General features: G+C 34.2%; 1 protein-coding gene across 1 annotated transcript in view; it reads right to left on the bottom strand.

Moving 5' to 3' along the window:
* LOC119599837 (myosin-I heavy chain) overlaps positions 1-26846 on the bottom strand; it is a 779075-nt gene that overhangs the window by 674561 nt on the left and 77668 nt on the right. The window contains exon 2 of the mRNA XM_037949747.1: positions 13836-14355. Coding sequence (XP_037805675.1) covers positions 13836-14355 — 520 coding nt within the window. The remainder of the gene's footprint in view (positions 1-13835; positions 14356-26846) is intronic.

The raw sequence follows: 26846 nt of genomic DNA, 5'->3' as shown, positions 1-26846 counted from the left end.
ATTAATAATACGGTTTCATCTGAGACTCCTGGTCCAAGTGGTTCATCAAATGGAAATGAGTCTGTGCTTAGTTGTGTGTCCAAAGCTATAGATAAAGGTGTGTTGTTATTTCGAGTGGTGCCAATTGTGCTTTATGGTCCTAGTAACAAAGTCGAAACATATGCGTTGTTGGATGAAGGTTCTTCAGTTACTATGGTGGACAGCTCCTTGGTGAAGCAACTGGGTCTTCAGGGGCAACAAAGCAGATTAAATCTACACTGGTATGCTGGTAAGGCGTCACAAGAAATGGCGACAGTGGTTCATTTGCAAGTAAGTGGAATTGGTAGGCAGAGGAAATATGCGTTAAATAATGTTTATGGAGTTTCAAATTTAAAATTGCCGCCCCAAAGTTTAAATATGGATTTAAGTGCTCATCCTGGTTTGCCCATTAAATTATACGACGACGTAGTCCCTAAAGTGCTTATTGGGTTGGATCATTGCCATCTGGGGCTTCCCGATGAAATTGTGCATCTGGAAGAAATTGGTCCATATGCTGCCAACACTCCTTTAGGATGGGTCATATTTGGTATAATGAGGGGTAAGTCGTCCAATTCCCATTTGTGTTTGTTGTCGGTTCAGCCTGAGCAAAGACTCTATGACTTGGTGGCAAATTATTTCGAAACGGAGAATTTTGGCGTGAAGTATTGCCAGTCATAGAATCGAAGGACGACTTACTTACGTATGAAAGAAACAACAATAAAAATTGATTGATTTCAAACTCGGCTCTTGTGGCGTACTGATGATGTTATGCTTCCAGACAGTTATCATATGGCTCTTAATAGGATCGTTGGCATTGAACGAAAAATGAAAAGATGCCCTGAATTTGGTGTCGCCTATAAAACCATAATGAAGGATTATTTGTCGAAGAATTATGTACGTAAACTGTCGCCCATAGAAGCTGCTGATGTATGCCCCAGAACTTGGTATCTTCCGCATTTTGGAGTGGTCAACCCAAATAAGCCAGGAAAAATTCGGTTGGTGTTTGATGCTGCCGCATCCGTTGAAGGTGTTTCTCTCAATTCAAACCATCTGCCATCTGTTTTGTTCAATTTTCGTGTTGGTGCTGTAGCAGTGTGCGGGGACATAAAAGAAATGTTTCACCAGGTACTTGTGGCTCCTGAAGATAGGTGTTCTCAACGGTTCCTTTGGCGCGAAGATAATGAAGAAGCTCCCTATTGTTTTGAAATGCTTGTTATGACTTTTGGTGCTGCTTGTTCGCCTTGTGTAGCCCATTATGTCAAAGAAACAAATGCTCTATGTTATCGTGATCAATATCCTCATGCAGTGAAGTCTATCTTGGATCATCATTATGTGGATGACTTTGTGGATAGTTTTCCTAGCCCTGCAGGTGCCATTGAAATTTCGCAACAAGTACGCAACATCCATAAAGAAGCTGGGTTTGAACTACGTAACTTTTCATCCAACTCTTCGGAGATAATTGTGGCTCTTAAAGGTACTATAGAGAAACCGGTGAATTTTTCCAGCGATTTTAATGAGCTAAAATCGGAAAAGGTACTTGGTATGTATTGGCAACCAAAAGATTACACATTTAGGTTCAATTTAAAGTTCCACAATGTGAATGCTGCTGTACTAGAAGGTGTAAGGTGCCCAACAAAACGTGAGCTATTAAGTGTGGTTATGTCAGTTTTGACCCACTTGGGTTTTTGGGCCACTTTATAATAACGGCAAAATTGATGATGCGAGAAGTTTGGAGACACAGCATTGGATGGGATGAAGCACTGCCCGGTGAAATTCTTGATGTGTGGAATAATTGGCGCCAAGGTCTTCAAAATGTTGAAAAGGTCAAAGTACCACGGTGTCATTTTGGAAATGGTGTTCCTCACCGCCTGGAACTACATGTTTTTGTCGACGCCAGTGAAGACGCATTTGGAGCCGTGTTTTACTGGAGGTTAATAAATGCCCATCATAAAATTGAAGTGTCTCTAGTGGCTGCCAAATCTAGATGTGCCCCTTTGAAGATTATGAGTATTCCTCGGCTCGAACTACAGGCAGCTGTTTTGGGTACTCGGTTACTGGTTAAAATTTTGAAGGAGCATTCCGTTAAGGTATCAAGGATTATTTGTTGGAGTGATTCTACAACTGTAATAAATTGGATTGGCTCAGAAAGTCGTCGTTACAAACCTTTTGTTGCCCACAGAATTACGGAAATTCTTGAATCTACTAGCCCTGCAGATTGAAGATGGCTGCCAACAAATCTAAATGTTGCGGATGAAACTACAAGAATGAAAAGCCAAGTTGATTTTTCTGATGATTCCCGCTGGATGAATGGTCCTAAATTTCTTTATGATTCTGAAGATAATTGGCCCCAAAAGGTAAACGTAGCCCCAAACGAACAAGATTCGGAAGAACTTCGTCCAAAATTTGCTCTACTGGTAAATATACAAGGTGTTATTGATTATAAAAGATTTTCCTCCTATTTGAAACTAAAACGTACAGTAGCTTGGATGTTACGTTTTATAAGCCGCTGCCGAAAGAAGATTGGTCTTGGTGAGGAAAATGGTTTAACTGCAGACGAGTTAAAAAATGCTGAAATATTGCTCTGCCGTCAAGATCAACGAGAAAATTTTTGCCAAGAAATTGAAATAATTGAAAATGAAGGTAGTCTGTCCAAAAGTAGTGAATTGTACGCCCTGTTCCCTTATATGGATGAAGAATCATTACTTCGTGTCTATGGTCGTGTTGATGCTGCTAGCTGGTTACCATTGGATATAAGGCGTCCGATTATATTACCGTCGTTCCATCCTGTTACCGAGTTGTTTGTGGCCCATGTACACGAAAAGATGAAATACCAAAATTTTGAATCCACAATATGTGAAATTAGAAGATCATTTTGGAGGCGAGGAACTTAGAAAAATTTTGCGTAAGCGTGTTTCTAATTGTCTTATTTGCAGGTTCCGTCGTACATTGCCGGTGCCACCACTTATGGGTTCGTTGCCGAAGGACAGGTTGACTCCATATATTCGTCCCTTTTCCTATACCGGATTGGATTACTATGGCCCACTTACTATTACAATTGGTCGTCGCTGGGTGGCTTTATTTACTTGCCTGACCATAAGAGCCATCCATTTAGAAGTCGCCTTTGATTTGTCCACAGATGCGTGTATTCTTGCCATACGCAACTTTATAAATAGACGTGGCCTTCCTACAAGACTCAGGAGCGACAATGGAAAAAATTTTGTTGGTGCTGATCAAGTAGCCAAGCGGTTCAGTGAAGTATTTGATGTGTCCCAAATTCAAGATGAATGCTCATCCAGAGGTATAGACTGGCAGTTTAATTGTCCCTATAATCCTGCAGAAGGTGGTATATGGGAACGTATGGTCCAGTGCGTCAAGCGTGTGTTGCAGTCTACCCTGAAAGAATCGGCACCTAGAGAACATACGTTACAAAGTTTCCTGATTGAAGCTGAAAATATAGTAAATTCTCGTCCCTTAACACATTTGCCGTTGAGCGACGAAGATGAACCACTAACGCCTAATCATTTTTTGCTCCGTTGCCCTAATACATCGCAAACTCCTGCCGGAGAAATAAATGATCAACCAGTTGCTCTAAGAAAGCAGTGGCGCATATCCCGTCAATTGCGTGACCACTTCTGGAAACGGTGGATTAAAGAATATTTGTCCACATTGACTAGACGTTCCAAATGGTGTTAAAGTACAAAGCCCATTGCTATTGGTGATTTGGTTCTAATTTGCGATCCAGCCGTGTCTCGTAGACAGTGGAAGCGTGGTAGAGTTGAAGAGGTGTTCAAAGGGAGGGATGGTGTTATTCGTCGTGCTGATGTTCGCACAAATACTGGTGTATTAAGACGCCCTGTTTCCAAGCTGGCCATCCTCGATTTGGAGTAGTGAATCGTAGCCGATCCACGGGGGTGGGGATGTCGCCTAATGGCTCATAGAGGAGCGAATTTTATTTATTTATTAGTTTTTATTTGATTTATTTGTTTTATTTAATTTATTTTATTTGTTCCTTTAAATTTGTTTTATTTCTTTATTTTGATTTATATTTATTGAGCTACCTTAATGTTGTTTATAATTGTATGATATTGTTGTTATTTTGTTCATATGACCGTTAGGATTTTTTATATTGTTCTTTTTATTCCCTTTTGTTCTTATTTATTTACGAACTAAACGCACTTTGTCCCTTAATTCTACTGCAGTATTTTCGTTAAGTTTTTGTTTGTTTGGAATGTAACAGTTAGTAAATGTACATAACAGAAAGAAATTTGTAGGCTCAGTATTTACTGGCTTTAATATTAAAGTTTAGTTTGTTGGGGACAAAGACTGCGGTAAGTGGTTCATATTTATATTAATATTATTTTTGTAATAATTTAAATTTTTTATTAGAAATACACGTTTACACCCTTGCATCATAATTTCAAACAAATTTGTGGTTATTTTTGGGTGTTTGTTAAACTCGCTGTCCTCAACATAAGGCTCAAGTCGCAGCCAGGACAAAATCCGTTAGCAATTGACAATGTTATTGATCTTTTTCTTAATACAAAATGTTTTCAAAACTGATTTTTCAAAAGATGCTTTATATGGATGATAGGGCTAAATAAGGTCCGATCCTCCTACAATTTGGAAGAAGGATTTAGATTTATATAAAAATTATTGAAGCTGAATTTCATCATGATTAAGATAATTATGGAATTAAGGAGGATTTGCATGGGGACTAAAGTCAAATAAGGTCCAAACAATACTAAAATCGGTATAAATGAGTTTGCTGTAATCTTTAGTGATACTGCTGATTCTTTAGACAATACGGTCTTATTTGACCCTAGTCCCCATACAAACCCTCCTTCAGAAAAAGACTTCAATTCCATAGTTCTCCTATTAATATTAATATCACAATGAAATTTAGCATAAATAACTTTTATATAAACATAAATTCTTCCACCAAATTTTTCGAGGATCGGTGCATATTTAACCCTTTCCCCCATATAAAGCATCCTTCAGAAAATCAGATTATGAACAATTTTGTATTAAGAAAAATATCAATAACGTGGCCAATTGCTAACGGATTTTTAAAACCAAAGTTGCGTTTTTATCATGTAGACAGGGGTTTCTAATCAATTAATAAATAGTACGGTTCCTATATAAAATACTTTCAAAAAACATCCCAAAACTTGTACAACGGTGCAAAAGTTAAATAAAAAATATGTTTGCTGATGAAATTCACACATATATCTCCAGGTTACTTAAACGTTATATATGTCATTATAAAGGTCTCAGCTTCTGCTTTCTATCCGTGGAGAAACTTAAAATCGGTCCAGATTTAGTTAAGTTATTGACTTATAAGTGCCCTAAGGTACGAAAAACCGAAAAATGTTAAAGTAACATTTCTAAGTACAAATGTAATATTTGCACAAATTTTGTATGGATAGCGTTATTTAGTAATGAGTTATGTGCATTTAAATGATTTTTTGAAGGGGACCTTGTATGGGAGGTATGGACAGATTCAGAAAATTCTGTCTTTCTATGAATTTTATTGACATAAGATTCTGACGAAAGTTATTAACAATAAACTCATTTTCGGGGAATATATACTTTTGTATGGGAGGTATATGAAATTGTGGACCGATTCCACCAATTTTCAACAAAAATAAAGCTCTTATATAGAAAAAAATGTGTGGTGATATTCATGGAGTTATATTGCACAGTTTTTCTGAAAATTACATTAGAATTTGTAAAAAGAAGCTTTATTTTTCGGAGTTTTTCCAAATTTTGATTCACAACTTTCAATACCGAACTGCCTAGGACAACAGTAAATATTTCGGGTGAATTTCGTTAATTTTTGTTGCTTCGTGTTAACCTGAGAATGTTTTATACAGACCGACGGACGGACGGACATAGCTAGATCGACTCAGAATTTAATTAGGTCCAAGAATGAATATTTCTCAGATGAATATTTCTGGATGTTACACACGGAATGACAAAGTAATATACATATACCCACTATCACCACTTATGGTGGTGGAGGGTATAAAAACTTAATAAAATCCAGAAAATATTAAAAAAATTTATATATTTGATTTAAAATAAGCAATAAAGAATAAGAAAAGAAAAAAATAGAAAATTCGTGAATATTATATAAGATACTAGCTGTTCCCAGTGTGCTTTGCTACCCTAAAGGCAATATAAATAAAATACCTACTTAACGATTTTGAAAATTCTAACTACAATAGTTTTCCAAATTAACAATATGTTATATATGAGAGATGCCTAGCAAATTATTGCAAGTTCGCCAATTTCTATCTGTCGCCAATTTCTATATGAAAAATTTATGTAACAGTTTTCAAGATATACGAAATTTTGTATTTAATTCATATATGTGGATCCAAGCCCCCATTGAAAGTCCGCCCGTTATTCTCTAAATGTTCACATGAATGTCAAAGTTCCTCATGTAAAATTTGAATATTCTAGCTCTATTAGTTTCTCAGATATACGAATTTTTTTTATTTAATTCATGTGGGGGATTCAAGTCCCCCAGATGAAAGTCTTCCCTTTTTCCTTCAAAATGTTCAGATGAATATTAAAGTAATTTATGCAAAATTTTAAGAATCTAGTTTTATTAGTTTCCCAGTTAAACGAAATTTTGTATTCAATTCATATGGGAGGTACCAAGTCCCCCATTGAAAGTTCACCCGTTATACTTTAAATGTTCAGATGAATGTCAAAGTTCTTCAAGTAAAATTTTAAGATTCTAACTCTTATAGTTTCTCAGATATACGAATTTTTCTATTTTATTCATATGGGGACTCCAAGCCCCACCAGATGAAAGTCCGCTCTTTATCCTTAAAAATGTTTAGATGAATATTAAGAATTTAGTTCTATTAGTTTCCCAGATAAACGAATTTTTATACCCTCCACCACCATCAGTGGTGATAGAGGGTATATATAACTTTGTCATTCCGTGTGTAACACCAAGAAATATTCATCTGAGACCCAACAAAGTATATATATTCTGGGTCCTTATCAAATTCTGAGTCGATTTAGCTATGTCCGTCTGTCTGTGTAAAATACGCTCACGGTATTGAAAATGAACAAAATCGGTTCACACCGGGAAAAGTTGTGAATCAAAATGTAAAACAACCTCGAAAAAAAGCATTCTGATGTAATTTTCTCGAAAACTATACCAGATAATTCCATGAAAATCACCATACATTCGTTTTTACACAACTTTGATTCCTGCTGAAAATTGCCAGAATCGGTCCACAATTCCATATACCTCCCATACAAAAGTACATATTCCCGGAAAATGGGTTTTTTGTCAATAACTTCCGTCAGAATGTCGATATCTTCACAAAATTTTACAAATTAAATCTTATGTCAATAGGATTCATTCAGAGAAAAAATTTTCTGGATCGGTCCATAATTGGACATAGCTCCTATACAAGGTCCTCTCCCGAAAATCACTTAAACGGGCGCTGCGAATTATGGCCCCAGGTAAAATGGCCCCAAAATATAAAACGAAAAATTGCCCCAATGTTGGGGTCAAAATTCATTATGAAGTATAACCCTAACATTTTTTAAGAAAAATCACGCCAAAATTAATGAAAAATCTCCCCAAGGTTGAAATGAAAAGTGGCCCAAATATTGGGTTAATTTTTCGTTATGAACAATTACCCCAAAAACGTAAATGAAATTTCACCCCATTTAATTTTAATTCAAATATATTATTACAAATTTTCAAATACAGTTCTGTTTTAAAAGTGATACAATGTCAATGGATATTATAACACTTTTAAAAATTGTCATAACGTCCATGGACACTATGAAACTTTTTTGTGTGTCATAACGTCAATGGACATTATGACACCCCACCTCAAATATATGCTAATATTTTTATAAAATTTCATATTTAATAATTTTTGTTGTATTTTCATAAAATGTTTGTTAATTTTGAACATTCTTGAAATATTTTTATACCCACCATCAAAAAAGATGGGGGGTATATTGTTTTTGTCATTCCGTTTGTAACACATTGAAATATTCGTCTAAGACCCATAAAAGTATATATATTCTGGGTCCTTATTAGATTCTAAGACGATCTAGCCATGTCCGTCCGTCTGTCTGTCTGTCTGTTGAAAACACGATAGAGTCCAAATGGAAGTAGCTAGCGAGCTGAAATTTTGCACAGATACTTTTAGTTGATGCAGTTTGTTTGGTATTGAAAATGGGCAATATCGGTCCACAATTTCGCCTAGCCCCCATATAAGGCCCCCTTCAGAAAATGACTTTATCGCTCATAACTTGCTAAGGGAAGAACCAATAGCGGTGAAATTTGGCACAAACATGTTTCATGGGAATCTAAATCTCTTTGTTATATTTTATAAGGATCGGTCCATAATTGACCCTACCCCCCATATAAAGTCCCCTTCAGAAAATGACTTTATCGCCCATAACTGCCTAAGAGAAGCATCAATAGCGGTGAAATTCGGCACAAACATGTTTTATGGGAACCTTAATCTCTCTGTAAAATTTTATAAGGATCGGTCCATAATTGACCCTACCCCCCATATAAAGTCCCCTTCAGAAAATGACTTTATCGCTCATAACTTGCTAAGGGAAGAACCAATAGCGGTGAAATTCGGCACAAACATGTTTTATGGGAACTTAAATCTGTCTGTAAAATTTTATAAGGATCGGTCCATAATTGACCCTACCCCCCATATAAAGTCCCCTTCAGAAAATGACTTTATCGCCCATAACTGCCTAAGAGAAGCATCAATAGCGGTGAAATTCGGCACAAACATGTTTTATGGGAACTTAAATCTGTCTGTAAAATTTTATAAGGATCGGTCCATAATTGACCCTACCCCCCATATAAAGTCCCCTTCAGAAAATGACTTTATCGCCCATAACTGGCTAAGAAAAGCATCAATAGCGATGAAATTCGGCACAAGCATGTTTTATGGGAACATAAATCTCTTTGTAAAATTTTATAAGGATAGGCCCATAATTGACCCTACCCCCCATAAAAAGTCCCCTTCAGAAAATGACTTTATCGGCCATAACTGGCTAAGAGAAACATCAATAGCGGTGGAATTCCGCACAGACATGTTTTATGGGAACGTAAATTTCTTCGAAAATTTTATAAGGATCGGTCCATACTTGACCCTACCCCCCATTTAAAGTCCCCTTCAGAAAATGACTTTATGGCCCATAACTGTCTAAGAGAAGCATCAATAGCGGTGAAATTCAGCACAAACATATTTTATGGGAACATAAATCTCTTTGTAAAATTTTATAAGGATAGGCCCATAATTGACCCTACCCCCATATAAAGTACCCTTCAGAAAATGACTTTATCGCCCATAACTGGCTAAGAGAAGCATCAATAGCTGTGAAATTCGGCACAAACATGTTTTATGGGAACATAAATCTCTTCGTAGAATTTTATAAGGATCGGTCCATAATTGACCCTACCTCCTATAAGGTCCCCTTCAGAAAAGGACTTTAATGCTCATATCTACCTTAAGAAGCATATGCATAACAATAAAATTCGACATAAAAAAGTTTTATAGGAACTAAAATCATTTTCTTAAATTTTATGAGGATGTGTCCATAATTGACCCTAACCCCCTAATAAGGTCTCCTTTATACAATGACTTTAACGCTCATTACTGACTCAAAAATGTGAGTACAGCGGTAAAATTATACATAAACAAATTTCGTGCGAGCCAAAACCTCTCTATCAAATTTTATAAGGATCGGTCCTTATTTAAATCGGTCTATAATTGATTCGCTCCAGAAAATCACTTAAACGCTCATGTGTGACTCAAAAGTTCTTCCAAATTACGGTAGTTTTATAGGAACTGAAATTTTTCAACTGAATTTGATGAAGATCGGTCGATAACTATCAAACCCCCATTTTCGGCTTTCTTCAGAAAATTACTTTAAACCTCATGACTGAATTAAAAATACGAGTACAGCGCCATTAGATACACACAATTATTGTATAAACCGACAAGGAAAGGTCCATAATTGACTCTACCCTCCATATAACCACTCTTACAAAAAAACAGTTTTTGGTTATAAATATTGGGTCAAAGAAAATTAATATTTTCAATTCGGAATAGCACGGTCCATGCTTAAGCCCTTGGCCCTCTTCCAAATATGTCCCTGATGTTCATATTAATATCAACATATGATTCAAACTAGATCGATAATATCAAAATTTATTAATAAGGATGATTTGATGGTGGGTATATAAGATTCGGCATGGCCGAATATAACACTCTTACTTGTTTGTTTTGGGGTATTTCTTCATTTCACAACATTGGGGTCATTTTTATTTTTTTGCAAAATGCAGTATTACCCCAAATGTAAAAATGTTGAAATACCCCAAAAAAATATATAAAAAACAAAAATTACGTGTTTTTGTTTCCTGTTGGGGCCATATTTCGTTTTATGTTTTGGGGCCATTTTACCTGGGGCCATAATTCGCAGCGCCACTTAAAAGCACATAATTCATTACTAAAATAAGATATCCATATAAAATTTGGTACAAATATTACTCATATGCACAGACATATTACTGTGAAATTTTCTTCCGATCGGTCCATCGGTCCCTAATTGGTCATAGCTTCCATACAAGGTCCCCTCCCGCCCCCTCCCATCACTTAAACGCGCATAACTCATTACTAAATTAAGATATCCATATTTGGTACAGGTATTGCCCATATACACAAAAATATTACTGTAAAATTTTTTTTGGATCGGTTTATAATTGGTCATAGCTCCCATACAAGGTCCCTTCCCGAAAATCACTTAAACGCACATAACTCATTACAAAATTAAGCTATCCATATAAAATTTGATATAAGTATTGCCCCTATGCATAGAAATATTACTGTGAAAGTTTTTTCCGATCGGTCCATAATTGGTCATAGCTCCCATACAAGGTCCCCTTCCGAAAATCACTTAAACGCGCATAACTCATTAATAATTGGTCATAGCTCCCATACAAGGTCCCCTCCCAAAAATCACTTAAACGAGCATAACTCAATACTTAATTAAGATATCCATATAAAATTTGGTACAAATATATCATATGGACAGAAGTATTACTGTGAAATTTTTTTCCGATCGGTCCATAATTGGTTATAGCGCCCATACAAGGTCCCCTCCCGAAAATCACTTAAACGTACATAACTCATTGCAAAATTAAGATATCCATATAAAATTTGGTACAAGTATTGCTCATATACACAAAAATATTACTGGGAAAATTTTTTTCCGATCGGTTCATAAGTATTGATATCCATACATTTAGCAAAAATATTGCTCTTATATACATAAATTACACTTTAAAATTGTTTTACGATCTGTCCATATTTGGTCATAGCTGTCATACTAGGTCCCCTCCAGAAAATCACTTAAATGCACAATATTCATTACCAAATAATGATATAGATACAGAATTTTGAAATTTTGTCTTTATATACATAATTGGTCATAGCTCCCATAAAAGGTCCTTTTACGAAAATCTCTTTAACGCACATTACTCATTACCAAATAAAGCTAATGATACAAAATTTGGCGCAAATATTAGTTTTGTATATAAAAATTATATTTCAAGATTTTTTCACGATCAGTTAATAACATGGGTGCGGTCCCATACAAGGTTCCCAGAAAATCACTTAAACACACATCACTTATTACTAAATTGGGATTTTTCTATTTAAGACACGAGAAAACTTATTTCTACAAATATTTGAGCAATTAGAAAAGTATTAATATAAATGTAGCTGGTGGAGGGTATTTAAGATCCGGCTCAGCCAAATATATCCCTCTAACTTGTTGTATTTAATTAATATGGTAAGTGCCGCTCCCCTCATGAGTAATCCGCCTATTTATTACCCAAAATGTTTACATGGATGTTAAAGTTATTTGTACAAAATTTTAAGATTCTAACTGATAGTTTCCAAGATAAACGAATTTTTGTACTTAATTGATATGCCCCCCAATGCTAGGCGGACTTTTTGTCCTAAATAATCATATTGACACTGATATATTATCTCAAATATACGGATTTAATATTTTCTTAATATGGGAGTGGCTTTTCGCCCACTTGGAATTTTAAAATAAAAAGTAGCCTATTACATATTCCAGACACACAGGAATACGCTATGAAAATTTGAAGAAAATTGGTTCAGCCACTTAGTAGTCTATAACGTTCAAACATACAAACATATAAACATACAAACAATCAAACATTAATTTTTACATACACATATAGATAAGATATAATTTTGAAACCCCAAGAGCGATGAAAAATTAGGCAATATCTAAATTATGTAACAATTTGTTTAAAATACTTTTTTGATCAAAAATAAATAAGTATGAAATTACAGTCGGGGATGGCCGACCATATAGTACCCTTCATCAGTTAAGAAAATAAAATATTGATGAAACACTAATTTTCTAAAAGAGGCTTTATACATATACATAAAATGTAAATTCAATGAATTATCTTACCATAATTTCTTACTTGTTTGATATAGTATATAAGTATTGAAGCTAGAGTTTATAAACTGGTTAACCGAAAACCCGTTTTTATTGCATATTTCTGTTATTTGCAAGCCGATTTTTTTTAACATTGATTTTCGGTTAACCGGGTGATCCGGTTTTTAAGTCTCGGTTAACCGGTTTCAAAAAATTTAAATTTTTAGTACAAAATTGTATGTTTTCATTGATTTTTATTGTGATTCGCATTTTTTTTATATTTTGGATACATAATTCCTAACATTATTTTCCGTTTGTGTATAGGAATACAGACTTAAGATTGTTAAGCAAATGTTACGAAATGTTAAAAATATATTATGTATATAAAATGGAGATTTACAATTTCAGACAATCTTAGACAATTAGTAAAAAGTTGGCATTTAAACCAAAAAAATTAACTACATACATATTTATACTTGATAGTCCTGGACATCCATTTTTTTTTTTTTTTTTGATATACAAACCGTCCTTCAGAAAATTACGTGAATTCCATAATTCTCCTTTTAATATCAATATCACGATGAAATTCAGCATAAATAACTTTTATATAAATATAAATCCTTTCACAAATTTTTACGAGGATCGGTCCATATTTAGCTCTCATATAAATCATCATTCAGAAAATCAGTTTTTAAACAATTTTGTATTAAGAAAACGATCAATAAAGTCGTCAATTGTTAACGGATCTTTAAAAACAAAATTGCGTTTAATTCATGAATAGACGTAATTTTCTAATACATTAATAAATAGTACTGTTCTTATATAAAATAGTTTCTAAAAACATTTCCAATCTTGGACAATGGTGCAAAGATAAAATCAAAAATTAGTTTACCGATGAAATGCACACATATTTCTCTGGGATACTTAAAGATCATATATGTCATTATTAAAGCCTCAGCTTCTGCTTTCTACGTACGTATAATTGCTTTCTACGTACGTATAATTGAAACTTAGTTGAATCGGTTTAGATTCCACTAAGTTTAAGGCTTATAAGTACTTAAAGATTTTTTTACTATATCTCAAGATTTTGAACGTGTTTGGCAAATTTCAAAAACAGATTCTTGGTATACTCGGATACACCTTTCTGAAAAATAGTACATATTACTTATTTTTACCGCATAGTGTTATAGGTTCAGGGTATTTAAGAACTACAAGTTACTGTTTCGTAATTTCCAGCATTTTTGTTTCATTCCGGTAAAATTTCCGTGAAATCGCTGACCTTAGTTCCAAATAATTTTGCAACAATTATACAAATTTATACATACCTCCCTCGCATAAACTCCACGTAAATGGCTCTGAATTACAACTGCAGCTCTTCGCATTCTTAAAAACTGAATGCGCATTTTCCATCCTCTATAAGCATGTTGTATTTTTAAGGTTGCATTACGAATGTGTTGATAATTTTTAACTTGAATGTAACGTTTCCAATTTGTTTGTATTAGTAAAGCCTTTGAGTGTACTAAGTATTTTCTTGTATCTTCTAATGGTTCGTAAGCTTTTGACCTCAAAAAAACCTTTGATTTTCCAATTTGCCATTCTGAGTGCGGCACGTTTAGACGATGCATTATATTTTCAATATATGCTTTAGAAGACTCCGCTTTTTTGTCTCTTAATAAACTTTTATATTTTGAAATAAATTCATTAAAATTTAAATGAATTGGAAATCCTTCTCTTCTTATCCGAATTATATCCAGCATTCCCAAATATTTTAATTGATCTAAAACTAGGACTTCATCATATTTATTTGGTAATTTTTCAGCATTTGGCTTAATACATCGAACATACCTAAATGGTAAAAGATTATTTATCAATTTTTGTATATAAAAAACATTAAACAAAAAAAAAATTAAATTCATATATACATACATACATACATACATACATACATACATACATACATACATACATACATACATACATACATACATACATACATACATACATACATACATACATACATACATACATACATACATACATACATACATACATACATACATACATACATACATACATACATACATACATACATACATACATACATACATACAGAGCTGTCCCGAAAATTTGTATTTGGCAACGTAAAGAACCGACTTTTAAATACTAACTACAAGCTAACTATAATTTAATGCAGAAGTGCCTCAAAATTATCTGCAGAGAATTAATTGTATTTCAACATGTTCTCTTGTTTCTCTATTATTATGATTTTATTTGTTAACTTGTATACGTTGTGAAATTAGAGTCAGTAAATTGGAAAAATTAATTATGAAAGGTTAAATATTTCAAAACTCGGTCCCTAAATTCTAAATTCTGCTGATTAATAATGTAAATATAATACATTAACAGTTAACATTACACATAACATTTTAAAATTTATTTTAGATTTGGATCAATGGGAATCATGGAAATAACGAACAAATCATTCATAATTTTATGGATACCGGTGTTATTTATTATTAGTTCCCCTGCAGAAAACTGATGTCTATTAATTTTAACGAACTAATATCATAACTTGTATTAAAGCGAAATGTAATTTAGATAACTAGTAGTTAAATTTTAAATATATTTAATTAAAATGTAATTAATTAATACAGTAGGGAATACAAAAGAAAAGTATTACTAGACTTTTCTGCAACTAACTTTAAGTTAGTTAATAAAGAGTTGCCTTTAAGCTAATTTTTTAGTAACTAACTTTAATCTAGTTGAAAAGTCATGCAGAGTAGGACAATTGACTACTGCGTAGGACATCGCTATGTTAAAAGAGTCAGTTGGCGTCCATTAAAATAATCCACAATCAACCATAACTAAGCATGAAAAGTCGGCTTTAATCATTAAAGTTGCAGAGTTGCTGGCGACGGACACAACAACCATACAACATACAGACAGACAGACAGACAATACATACATACAGACATACAGAACAACATCATACAGACAACTACATACATCCACATACAACAACAGACAACAACAACAGACATACACATACAACATACATACAGACATCAGACAGACAGACATACATACTACAACATACAAAAGACAACAGACATACATACATACATACAATACATACATACAGACATACAGACAGACAAACATACATACATACAGACAGACAACAACATCTACAACAGACATACAGACATACAGACACAGACAGACAGAAGACAGAAGACGACAGACAGACACGACAGAGACAGAACTACAACACATCAAACCATACATACAACATAAACATACATAAACAACATACACAGACATACATACATACATACATACATACATACTACATACATACATACATACATACATACATACATACTAATACATACATACATACATACATACATACATACATACATACATACATACGTACATACATACATACATACATACATACATAGACATACATACATACATACATACATACATACATACATACATACATAATACATACATACATACTACATACATACATACATACATACATCATACTACATACATACATACATACATACATACATACATACATACATACATACATACATACATACATACATACATACATACATACATACAGCATACATACATACATACATACATACATACATACATACATACATACATACATACATACATACATACATACATACATACATACATACATACATACATACATACATACATACATACATACTACATACATTACATACATTTACATTTGACATACAATACATAACAACGAACTTAGATACAATGTACATACCATTTACATACACATTACATGACACTATTCCATACAACAAAGATAAAGGCATACATACTATACACTCGTCCAAACATCCAATTTTCACATGAACCGATTTTGAATACATCACATAAAACGAGCCTTAAGACAATGTAAACCATTAGTAATCGTTGCATGACACTATTCCAACGAAAGAGTAAAAGGCCCACTATAACTCCGTCCAACACCATTCACACACACCAAACCAAATACATAAGTACCACAATTTAGTGTATACACTTCGTACTCAGTTTCCATTTTCTGATCGTTAGTTAGATCGTTTTTAAAGGACTTTAGAATTTGAGGTATATCATGAATTCCAGGAAATGAACACAGAAAAACTGAAAATTTTTGAGCTTATGTCTTTCAATTTCCTTCATATTATCAATATCATGAATTCCAGGAAAGAACACCGAAAACTGACAATTTTTGACCTCATGTCTTTCAATTTCCTTCATATTATCAATATATGTTCTTTATGTATGAAAGGCAATTTTTGTGACGGTTTTAATTTGTTCGAAAACTACAAAAAAATAAAAAGGTATAAAACTTTGAATGTTCAAATCTTTGAGAGGTTATGTCGGATTTTGTTGATTTAAAACACAATATAATACTATGGCTGTGCTTTTTCATTCTAATATAATTTTTATATTAAAAAGTTTAAGATTATGCATTTTTATGGAAATGCGCTTTTGGAATGCATTTTTGAAATCGTTATCCCTGTTTAAATTTTTTTAAAAGAGCATTAATCGATTATTTGAATCTTTTTATGCAAAATATAAAATATTTTTTTCGATTTTTTAAAATGTTCTGTATTAGGAAATTTTTATATTTTATTGATATTTTATGCATTTAACAGAATTTAAAACTGCTTAAAATACAGTACTGATCAGAATTGGGGTGCAAATATTTAAATTCAATTACCACTAATGTACACATTCATCAAAATGCATTTCAAAAAAATATTTTTTAAAAAATAGAAATGTTTATATTTTTGATGGGCATTTGATCTAACTTAAACTAAAAAAAATTATTTTCAAAATATAGCGAAAAATGATGCTTGAATATTCGTTTAATAAAAAATATTTTATATAACATAAAAAATAGCGATTAATGCACTTTTAAAAAATTTTAAACAGGGAGAACGATTTCAAAAATACATTCAAAAAGTGCATTTCCTTAAAAAATGCACTATCTTAAACTTTTTAATATAAAAATTATAATGGAATGAAAGAGAGCAGCCATAGTATTAGATTGTGTTTAAAATCAATAAAATCAGATATCAACTCTCAAAGATATGAACCTTTAAAGTTTTATACCTTTTTGATTTTTTGTAGTTTTAGAACAAATTAAAATCGCAAAAAATTTTTAAGAGTTTAATTTAGATATGTCTTATATGTCTAATATAAATTAATGAAATCTGTCTGAAGACCATCGGTCAATTCTTAATTGATTTCACATGGAATTCATGATATATGTTCTTTATGTAGAAAATAAAACAACTCCGTTTTTTCTTTAAAAAATTTTCAAGAAGTGTTTTTAGCTAAAATAACATGAATAACAAGTAAGAGTGTTATATTCGGCCATGCCGAATCTTATATACCCACCAATAAATCATCCTTATTAATAAACTTTGATATTCTCAAAGCAATTTTATCATTTATTAGATCTATGTTGAATTTTATCATCATTTGTCGATAATAATATGAACATCAGGGAAATTTTTGGAAGAGGGCCTTTAATAAGATCTTAAGTATGGACCGTACTCTTCCGAATTAAAAATATTAATTTTTTGGACCAATATTTATAATCATAAACTGTTTATACCCTATACCACTTTAGTGGTAAGGATATTATGCGTTTGTTTGATTTCCGGGCTTTTGTGCTCATAATTATGTATTATATAAATGTATCTCGATGAAAGTTCGAGTAAGTTTTATACAAGCCTTGATGACCTTGCCGAATTTCGAAATGATCGGACTTTATTTAACGCTAGCCCCCATACAAAGCCATTTTCAGAAAGTGACTTGAATATCCGCAATTCATTTATTAACACTGTTATTGCAATGAAATTTAGCACAGACAAATATTATATAAACACAAATCTATCCAGCCCATTTTATAGGGATCGGTCCACAATTGCTCCTATCCCCCATATAAGCCTCTTTTAGAAAATTAGTCTTTCGTCAATAAATTGCTTAAATAAATCGGAATCAAGGTAATATTCAAGATAAATGCTTTGTTATGAAAAATAAATCACATTTAATATTCATAACTGGTGTTATAATATCGTCGGCCACGCCCGACTATACTTTTTTACTTGTTTTTTGTAAGAGTGGTTATATGGAGGGTAGAGTTAATTTGTATCAAATTTCATCGCTGTACTACACTCTAAAAAATGCATGTAAATCTGCTCCAATAAAGTAAGTAAATTTTCTATTAAAATTACATGAAATGTGTAAATTTAGGCATAAAATGTTTACCGAATAAATTACGTAGTTTTATCTGTAAAAATACAGACAAACTTAACTATTTATAGTGTCTTATAAACATGTTGGTAACATATTAAACATTTTCACTTTAAAATTACATTATTGTGTTTACATTTTTTTTTAACACAAAATGTGTAATATTTCTTCTTTTAATTCAGTAAAGAAAAAATTGTAAAAATATTATTTGTGAAATAATAAAAAAGTATCAAAATATTAAAAAATTTTGTTTTATATAAAAACACTAAAAAATGATTAAATTTGCATAAAATCAAGGAAGACACAGTGGAATACCTATTAAGTGACCAAATTTTTGAGCGGACAATGTGCAGATGTTTCCGTTGCCCAACAACTGCTGAGCCAATTACTAATTACCATGTACTTTAGTATGCCAACCTTTTCTGCTATTCCAAATTGCAAATTATTAGATTATAAATAAATGCTATCGACTTCAACGTACCAGAAACCACCACTTTTCTAACGCCAAAACAGACTCACAATTTTACTTTGAGTCATACAACAAACTTATTTTGGAAATGCGATTTTTGGGCTACACTCGGATTGGTACAATAATATCCGAGTGCTTGACGGCCTTATTTCACTGTGGTCTGAGAACGATCTACCACTCCCAAGTGATTGTAATGAAGAACACGCAGGTGGCAATTTTTGTACATGCCGGTTCATGTTGCTGGAATTCCGTCAGGCGGAGAAGAGCCTGTCAAACCAGAAAAGAGTTGTACGAAACCCCAACAAATGCACCCGATTAATTCATAATCTTTATGTAACAAAGAACGATCTAAAGAATGACCGGCAACTACCGAATGTCAACCTGAAAATTCCCCTACCTATACTAGCGCCCTACTATCGGAGAGAGAGTGATATTTAACGGTTTCAGGAATCCAGCAAAAGGTGCTCCATCACATCATCTGGTGACTTCTGTTGAGACGGCAACAGCACCAGAGAGAATCCAGAAGTATGTGGCATTTGGATATATCAGCCTTTAAACCAACATTCGCTCCACGCGAATTTGTATATTAAACCACAGCCACGACGTGGATCCCGAAAGGAGGTCAGTGGCCATAGAATAAATTTGGAATACATTTGATCATTATCAGTTTATAGTCCCTGCAGAGTTCACCTCTTTCCTTGATGATAGGATCTATCATCAAGAAAAGCTGTCCCAGCGGAAACTCGGATGGGTACAGCGGGACAATATGAGTACAAATACAAATAACCTAATAAATAAAAACAAAGATCTGTTATTATTTTTTTTAAATAGTTACAGATCGCCGGGCCCGAGATGCCATAATACCGGATTAAACGAATTTGTTTCCATATATTTACGAGATTTACGAGAAATTCGCATCTTTAGTGCATTTAGATTGTGGAACTTTCATAAGTTGATTTGTTCTTACCAAGAATTATTTTAAACTTTTATATTTCCAATATTTCAATCAAACCCTCGCAGAATACCATTTTTACACTAATTATACTAGGAGTCCGGTTACCTACAATAAATAGTGTAAATTTAAAAAAAAATTTATAAGAGTGTAATATCTTTAATTCAGTAATGAGGTTTAAAGCAATTTTCTGAAGGAAACCGATAATGGGGGTTTGATCTGTTATCGACCGATTCTCATCAAATTCTGTTCAAAAATTTCTGTTCCTACATTTGGAAGAACTTTTGAGCCATAGATGAGCGTTAAGGGTGAATTATAGACCGATCTTTATAAACTTTTGTACATAAATTATGTTTCGTAAAGAAGTTGTTTATTCGATGTTCATCGCCTAAATCTTAATTTTAAGCAACTAATGAGAGTTAAAGTAATTTTACTAAAGTGGTCATTTATCGATCCATCTTCATCAAAGTCGGTAGGAAGATTTCAGTTCCCATAAAACTTGTTTATGTTAAATTTTATATATCTACTCGTATTTTATGCCAGTAATTAGCGTCAAAGGCGCCCCTATACTGGGGGTGGGGTCGATTATGGACCAATACTATTAAAATTTATAACGATTTCTGTTCATACAAATATTTTTTATGTCAAATTTTTGAGCCAGTAATGAGCATTAACGTAACTTATTGGTGACCTTAATAGGGGCAGTAGGATAGGGGCTAATACAAAACTTGTTTATGTGGAATTTCATCGCTGTAGTCGCATTTGAGCGTTATAGCCAGTAACGAGCGTTACAATCATTTTCTGAGGGGGACCTTATATGGAGGGTGAGGTCAATTATAGACCGATCCCCATAAAATTTGATAGAGTTTTTGGCTAACACGAAACTTATTTATGTATAATTTCACTGCTGTAATCGCAATTAAAGTCATTTTCTGAAGGGGACCTTATAAGGAGGGTAGAGTCAATTATGAACCGATCCTTATAATATTTTACGAAGAGATTTAGGTAGGTAGGTCGATAGGAGGATGTATACTACATCAAATCCGAAGAAATACACCTAGGCCACTATCGGGCCTGTTGTGCGCTACTTATCATGAAAAAAAAACTGAAAGAATTATTTTTCAGTGTTCAGAAACTCAGTTTCCTGAACGTAATTCCTAAGAATCATCCAATCAGTGTTAGTCAGGAATGTTATTTCCGGAATAACATCACTTCCAAGATACTTGGATCTAACTTCGACGAATACCTGGCAGAGGCAAAGAAAGTGCTCCAGAGTTTCACTGTCCTCTCCACATGCTCTACATTCGTCTGAATCCGCACGTCTAATTTTGCATAGATGTGCTCGTAGTCCTGTGTGCCCACTCAGAATACGTACCATCATACTAACCTCAGACTTGCTCATTTTTAGGAGATTTTTCGTCTTGCTCTCATCAGGGTCACCCCATAGGATCTTCGTGATTCTACCCACTGTTTCATTATTCCAAGAGGCCTTATGGGATTCTCTCACCCATATTTTTAGTTCAGCTTTTGTTGCGTCGAACGGTTTTGCGTTTGTCAGGTTAACTGCCTCGAGCTCCCTTCCCTTTAAAGCTATTACATTCGCCCTTTCGTTACCGACTACTCCCGAGTGGGCTGGTACCCATATGATGTTAACCTTACCTCTGGGAGAGTATTCAGTTAAAGCTTTCTTACAATCCAATACGGTCTTAGATTTAGTTCTATCACTTGATATCGCCCTAATTGCCTTCTGGCTGTCGGTAAATATATTAAGCGCTGTGGGCGCCATATTTATTCTAATCCAATTTACGCATTCCGTTATTGCTCGTACTTCTACTTGTTTCTGGGTCTTCAATATAGAAACCCAGCCCCACTTTGTTCCCCAATTTAGAGCCATCCGTGTAACAACGGATTCCTAATGGTATTTGCTCAAAGGTTCCGCTTGACCAAGACATTCTATCTGGGATCAGCGTTTCAAAGTTTCCGACATATTCTGTGTCTGGTATACGATCAGGCATGTCCGATGATTGTGTATAACCTTCCAATGTGTCCAGTATACATTGATGACGTGTCCTATAACCGCTTTTGGCCAGTTCGCCTAAAGTAAAGAGCCGTTCGGCTGCAAGCGCCGCCTCATATCTTAAATATGTTTCAATGGGTGGAATATCTAGCAACGTTTCCAGAGCCTTGGTTGAAGTAGTACATATGGCACCTCTTATACCCAAGCAACATGTACGCTGAACTCCCTGTAGTAGTTTGATATTGCACCTTTTGTCTAAAGCAGATTAATGAAGCATAAGCTAGAATTGGTCTAATTACACTTTTATAAAGCCAATTTGTCGTAGTAGGACTAAGACCCCATTTCATGCCTATAGTTCTCCTACATATCGCCCAGCACCGATGTGCCTTGTTGATCCTATCCTGTATGTGGTGTCTCCATTTTAATTTCCGGTCGAGGATTACACCTAAGTACTTAACTTTGTCTGTCACTGGTATCTTCTTGCCCAGGAAGCAAGGTTCAGTATACGTAGAAATTTTTGTCTTTCTTGTGAAAAGACAGATTTCCGTTTTTGCCGGATTAACATTGAAGCCTCTCGGTTGAGCCCAGCTCAAGGCTGTATTCAGAGCCACCTCAGCTCTTCTACACAAGTAATTTGGATCCTTTCCCTTTAAAAGTATTACGACATCGTCTGCATAGCAGACAGGTCTAAGTCCTTTCTCAGTTAGGGTCCTTAGGAGGCTATTAATCGTGGTAACCCTGAGTAAAGGTGACAAAATGCCACCTTGTGGTATACCGCGAAATACCTTTTTCCTGATAGTTATATCGTACATCTCGCAGCTTATCCATCTGTTCCTTAGCATGTGGTTGATCCAGTTACGGAGCACCCGGTCAACATAAAACTGGTCTAGGGATTGGATAAGAGTATCAGTGTGCACGTTATTGAAGGCGCCTATGATGTCAATGCATACCGCCAGTGTATACAGTTTGCTATCAAAGGATGAACCTATGTAGTGGACAACTTCGTTTAAAGCGGTTTCCACCGATCGTTCCTTTACATAAGCATGCTGCTTAAATTTTAGGTCTTTGTCGGGTATACTGCTTTTCACCATACTATCAACTATCCGTTCCAAAGTTTTAAGTAGGAAGGACGTAAGACTTATCGGTTGATAAGACTTAGGTGTCGAATAGTTAGGTTTCCCTGGTTTAGGTATAAATATTACCCTTGCATCCTGCCATTTATTGGGGGTATATGTGAATTTCAAGCATGCAGTGAATATCTGAGACAGATGTACGGAAACCAGTCCCGCCTCCATCTGTAAGAGTGCCGGGAAAATGCCATCCGGCCCTGCAGCTTTATAGGGAGCGAAGCTCTTGATTGCCCCTTTAACCATATCAGATGTAATTACAATTTCCGTGTTAGCCTCCCCTTCCTCCAATATCGGTTCATCTATGTTATTCGATATACCGGGTGGAAAATGAGAGTCCATTAGGAGTTTCATTGTCTCCTCCATATCCTCCAACCTCCTGCCCGTATCATCGACCATAGATTCTGGTTGGACATGAGTTTTGGATAGGAATTTTTTTATCTTCGATACGTCATTTACGCTGTCTACCTGTTCACAGAAAAGTTTCCAGGAGTCTCGTTTGGCTTTACGAACAATTTTCTTATATTCACCAAGTTTACTACGATATTCATCCCAGTATACTGCGGTCTTTTTACGCCGTGCCCGGTTAAATAGTTTGCGAAGAGTTTTACCAAGGTTTCGGATCTCTCCGGTTACCCAGGGTTTCTCCTGGGCAGATCTCCGCTCTCGTAGAGGGCAGCTGTCCTCGAACGATTCAACCAAGGCACTTGTGAGCATTTCTACTTTGGCGTCTATGTCCTCTTTATTTCGACATTGAAAAGTGTTCTGACATAAACGGTTCTTTAGTAAGGAACCGAACATTGTCCAATTAGTTTTAGACTTATTCTGAAACTTTATCGGCTTTGGTCGCGGCCGTAGTATTTTGAATCTTATGTACCGATGGTCGGAAAAGGAGTGCTCGTCCGAAACTCTCCAATCCTGAATTTCGTTTATAAGAGATTTAAGTTCCTACAAAATATGTTCCTGTCGAATTTCAACGCTATAGATGTTTTTTAGACAGTTATGAGCGTTAAAGTAATTTTCTGCAGGGGACTTACAATGAGATTAAAGTTCTAATGAAACATGTTAGTGCCGAATTTCACCTCTATTGATGCTTCTCGTGACGTCATGAAATAACTCCCCACGAAATAACTCTCCAAAACAAAAATGAAATAACTCCCTAAACGTTTGTTCAGAAAGCAAAAACAATGAAATTTGGGGATTTAATTCGTTTTTTGGTGCATTGTTTCACATTTAAAATGGGGAGTATTTCATTATGAAATAATTCCTCAAAATTCAAAAATGAAATAAATCCCTGAAAATAATTTTGGGGAGTTATTTCAATATATTACTTTTATCACACGAAATAAAAAAATATATGTCTGATAGCCGAGCGCAAGGGTTTTACTCTGGGCTACATTGGACAACGGCTTCGCTAAGAATACACTCTCTATGTATGAAGAGTGTTCAGCCTTAGGCCGGCTATTTAGGAAATCTTTACTAAGCGAAGCTCCCCATTTAAAAAGTGAAATAATGCCCCAAAAAGCGAATTAAATCCCTAAATTTCGTTGTTTTTGCTTTCTGAACAAATTTTTAGGGAGTTATTTCATGACGCCGTTATTTCATTATATTACTTTGGCACACGAAGTAAAAAATATATGTGTGATAAACGGCCTTCGGCCGGGTGCAAGGGTTTTATCCTCTGGGGTACATTGGACACCGGCTTCGCTAAGAATACACTCTCCCTGTATCAAGAGTGTTCGGCTTTAGACCAGCTATTTGGGAAATCTTTACTAAGCGAAGTCGGTATTGGTCATATTATAGAGTGATAAATCCTTGCGTCCGGCTGTAGCCCGTCTACTTAGGAAATGTTTATTAAGCGAAGCCGTTGTTGGGCATACCATAGAGTAGAAAGTCCGTCTATTAAGGGAATTTTTATTAATAGATTAAACTGAAAAGTATTAAACTTTGAAGTACCACTCGAAAGTATGAGCGACCTACTTTTTTAAAACCGACTTGTTCCATAATTTTTTATTTTTTAATGGGAACTTATTTCATTTTAAAATTAGGGATTTGTTGCATTGTTATTTCATTTTAATTTAGGAAGTTATTTCATTTCGTTGGGGCTTTTTTCATTTTTAAATTGGGAAATTATTTCATAATGAAATAAGTCTCCAAATTTGAGGGCGTCATGAAATAACTCCCCAAAACAAAACAATGAAATATGACCTAAAATTTGGGGACTTATTTCATTATGAAATAATTCCCCAATTTAAAAATGAAAAAAAGCGCCAACGAAATTTAGGGATTTAATTCGCTTTTTGGGGCATTATTTCACTTTTTAAATGGGGAGTTATTTCATTATGAAATAATTCCTCAAAATTCAAAAATGAAATAAATCCCTAAAAATATTTTTGGGGAGTAATTTCATTATATTACTTTTGTCACATGAAATAAAAAATAGATGTCTGATAACCGGCCTTTGGCCGGGCGCACCCCTCATAGACACCGGTTTCGCTAAGAATACACTCTCCCTGTATCCAGAGTGTTCGGCCTTAGGCCGGCTATTAAGAAATCTTATAGAGTGGTAAGTCCTTGTGTCCGGCCGTAGGCCGGCTATTTAGGAAATATTTATTAAGCGAAGCCGTCGTTGGACATACCATAGAGTAGAAAGTCCTTGCGCCCAGCCGCAGGCCGGCTATTAAGGGAATCTTTATTAAGCGATTAAACTGAAATGTAATAAACTTTGAAGCCCCACTCGAAAGTATGAGCCACCTACTTTTTTTTGGAAATGTCACTAAACCCGATTTGTTCCATAATTTGTTATTTTTAAATGGGAACTTATTTCATTTTAAAATTAGGGATTTGTTTCATATGAAATAAATCCCCAAAAATGGGATGATATTTCATTTTAATTTAGGAATTTATTTCATTTCGTTGGGGCTTTTTTCATTTTTAAATTGGGGAAGTATTTCATAATGAAATATGTCCCCAAATTTGAGGACTTATTTCATTTTTGTTTTGGGGAGTTATTTCGTGGGGAGTTATTTCATGACGCCGAAATAACTCCTTAAAAATATTTTTAGGGATTTATTTCATTTTTTAATTTTGAGGAATTATTTCATAATGAAATAACTCCACATTTTAAATGTGAAATAATGCCCCAAAAAACGAATTAAATCCCAAAATTTAGTTGTTTTAGCTTCCTGAACAAATTTTTAGGGAGTTATTTCATTTTTGTTTTGGGGAGTTATTTCATGACGCCAATTTGAGGACTTATTTAATTTTTGTTTTGGGGAGTTATTTCATGACGCCAATTTGAGGACTTATTTAATTTTTGTTTTGAGGAGTTATTTCGTATGGAGTTATTTCAAGACGCCGCTTCTTTTAGCTAGTTATGAGCGATAAAATCATTTTCTGAAGGGGGCCTTATATGGGTGCTAGGCGAAATCGTGGACTAATATTGCACATTTT

The sequence above is a fragment of the Lucilia sericata genome, unplaced genomic scaffold (assembly GCF_015586225.1).
Source record: "Lucilia sericata isolate MDLA Ls3-8-SP2 unplaced genomic scaffold, ASM1558622v1 Contig000090F_arrow, whole genome shotgun sequence".
NCBI classification, from domain to species: domain Eukaryota; kingdom Metazoa; phylum Arthropoda; class Insecta; order Diptera; family Calliphoridae; genus Lucilia; species Lucilia sericata.
The sequence above is the reverse complement of the archived record's forward strand: the minus strand, read 5'-3'. Positions and strand labels throughout refer to the sequence as shown.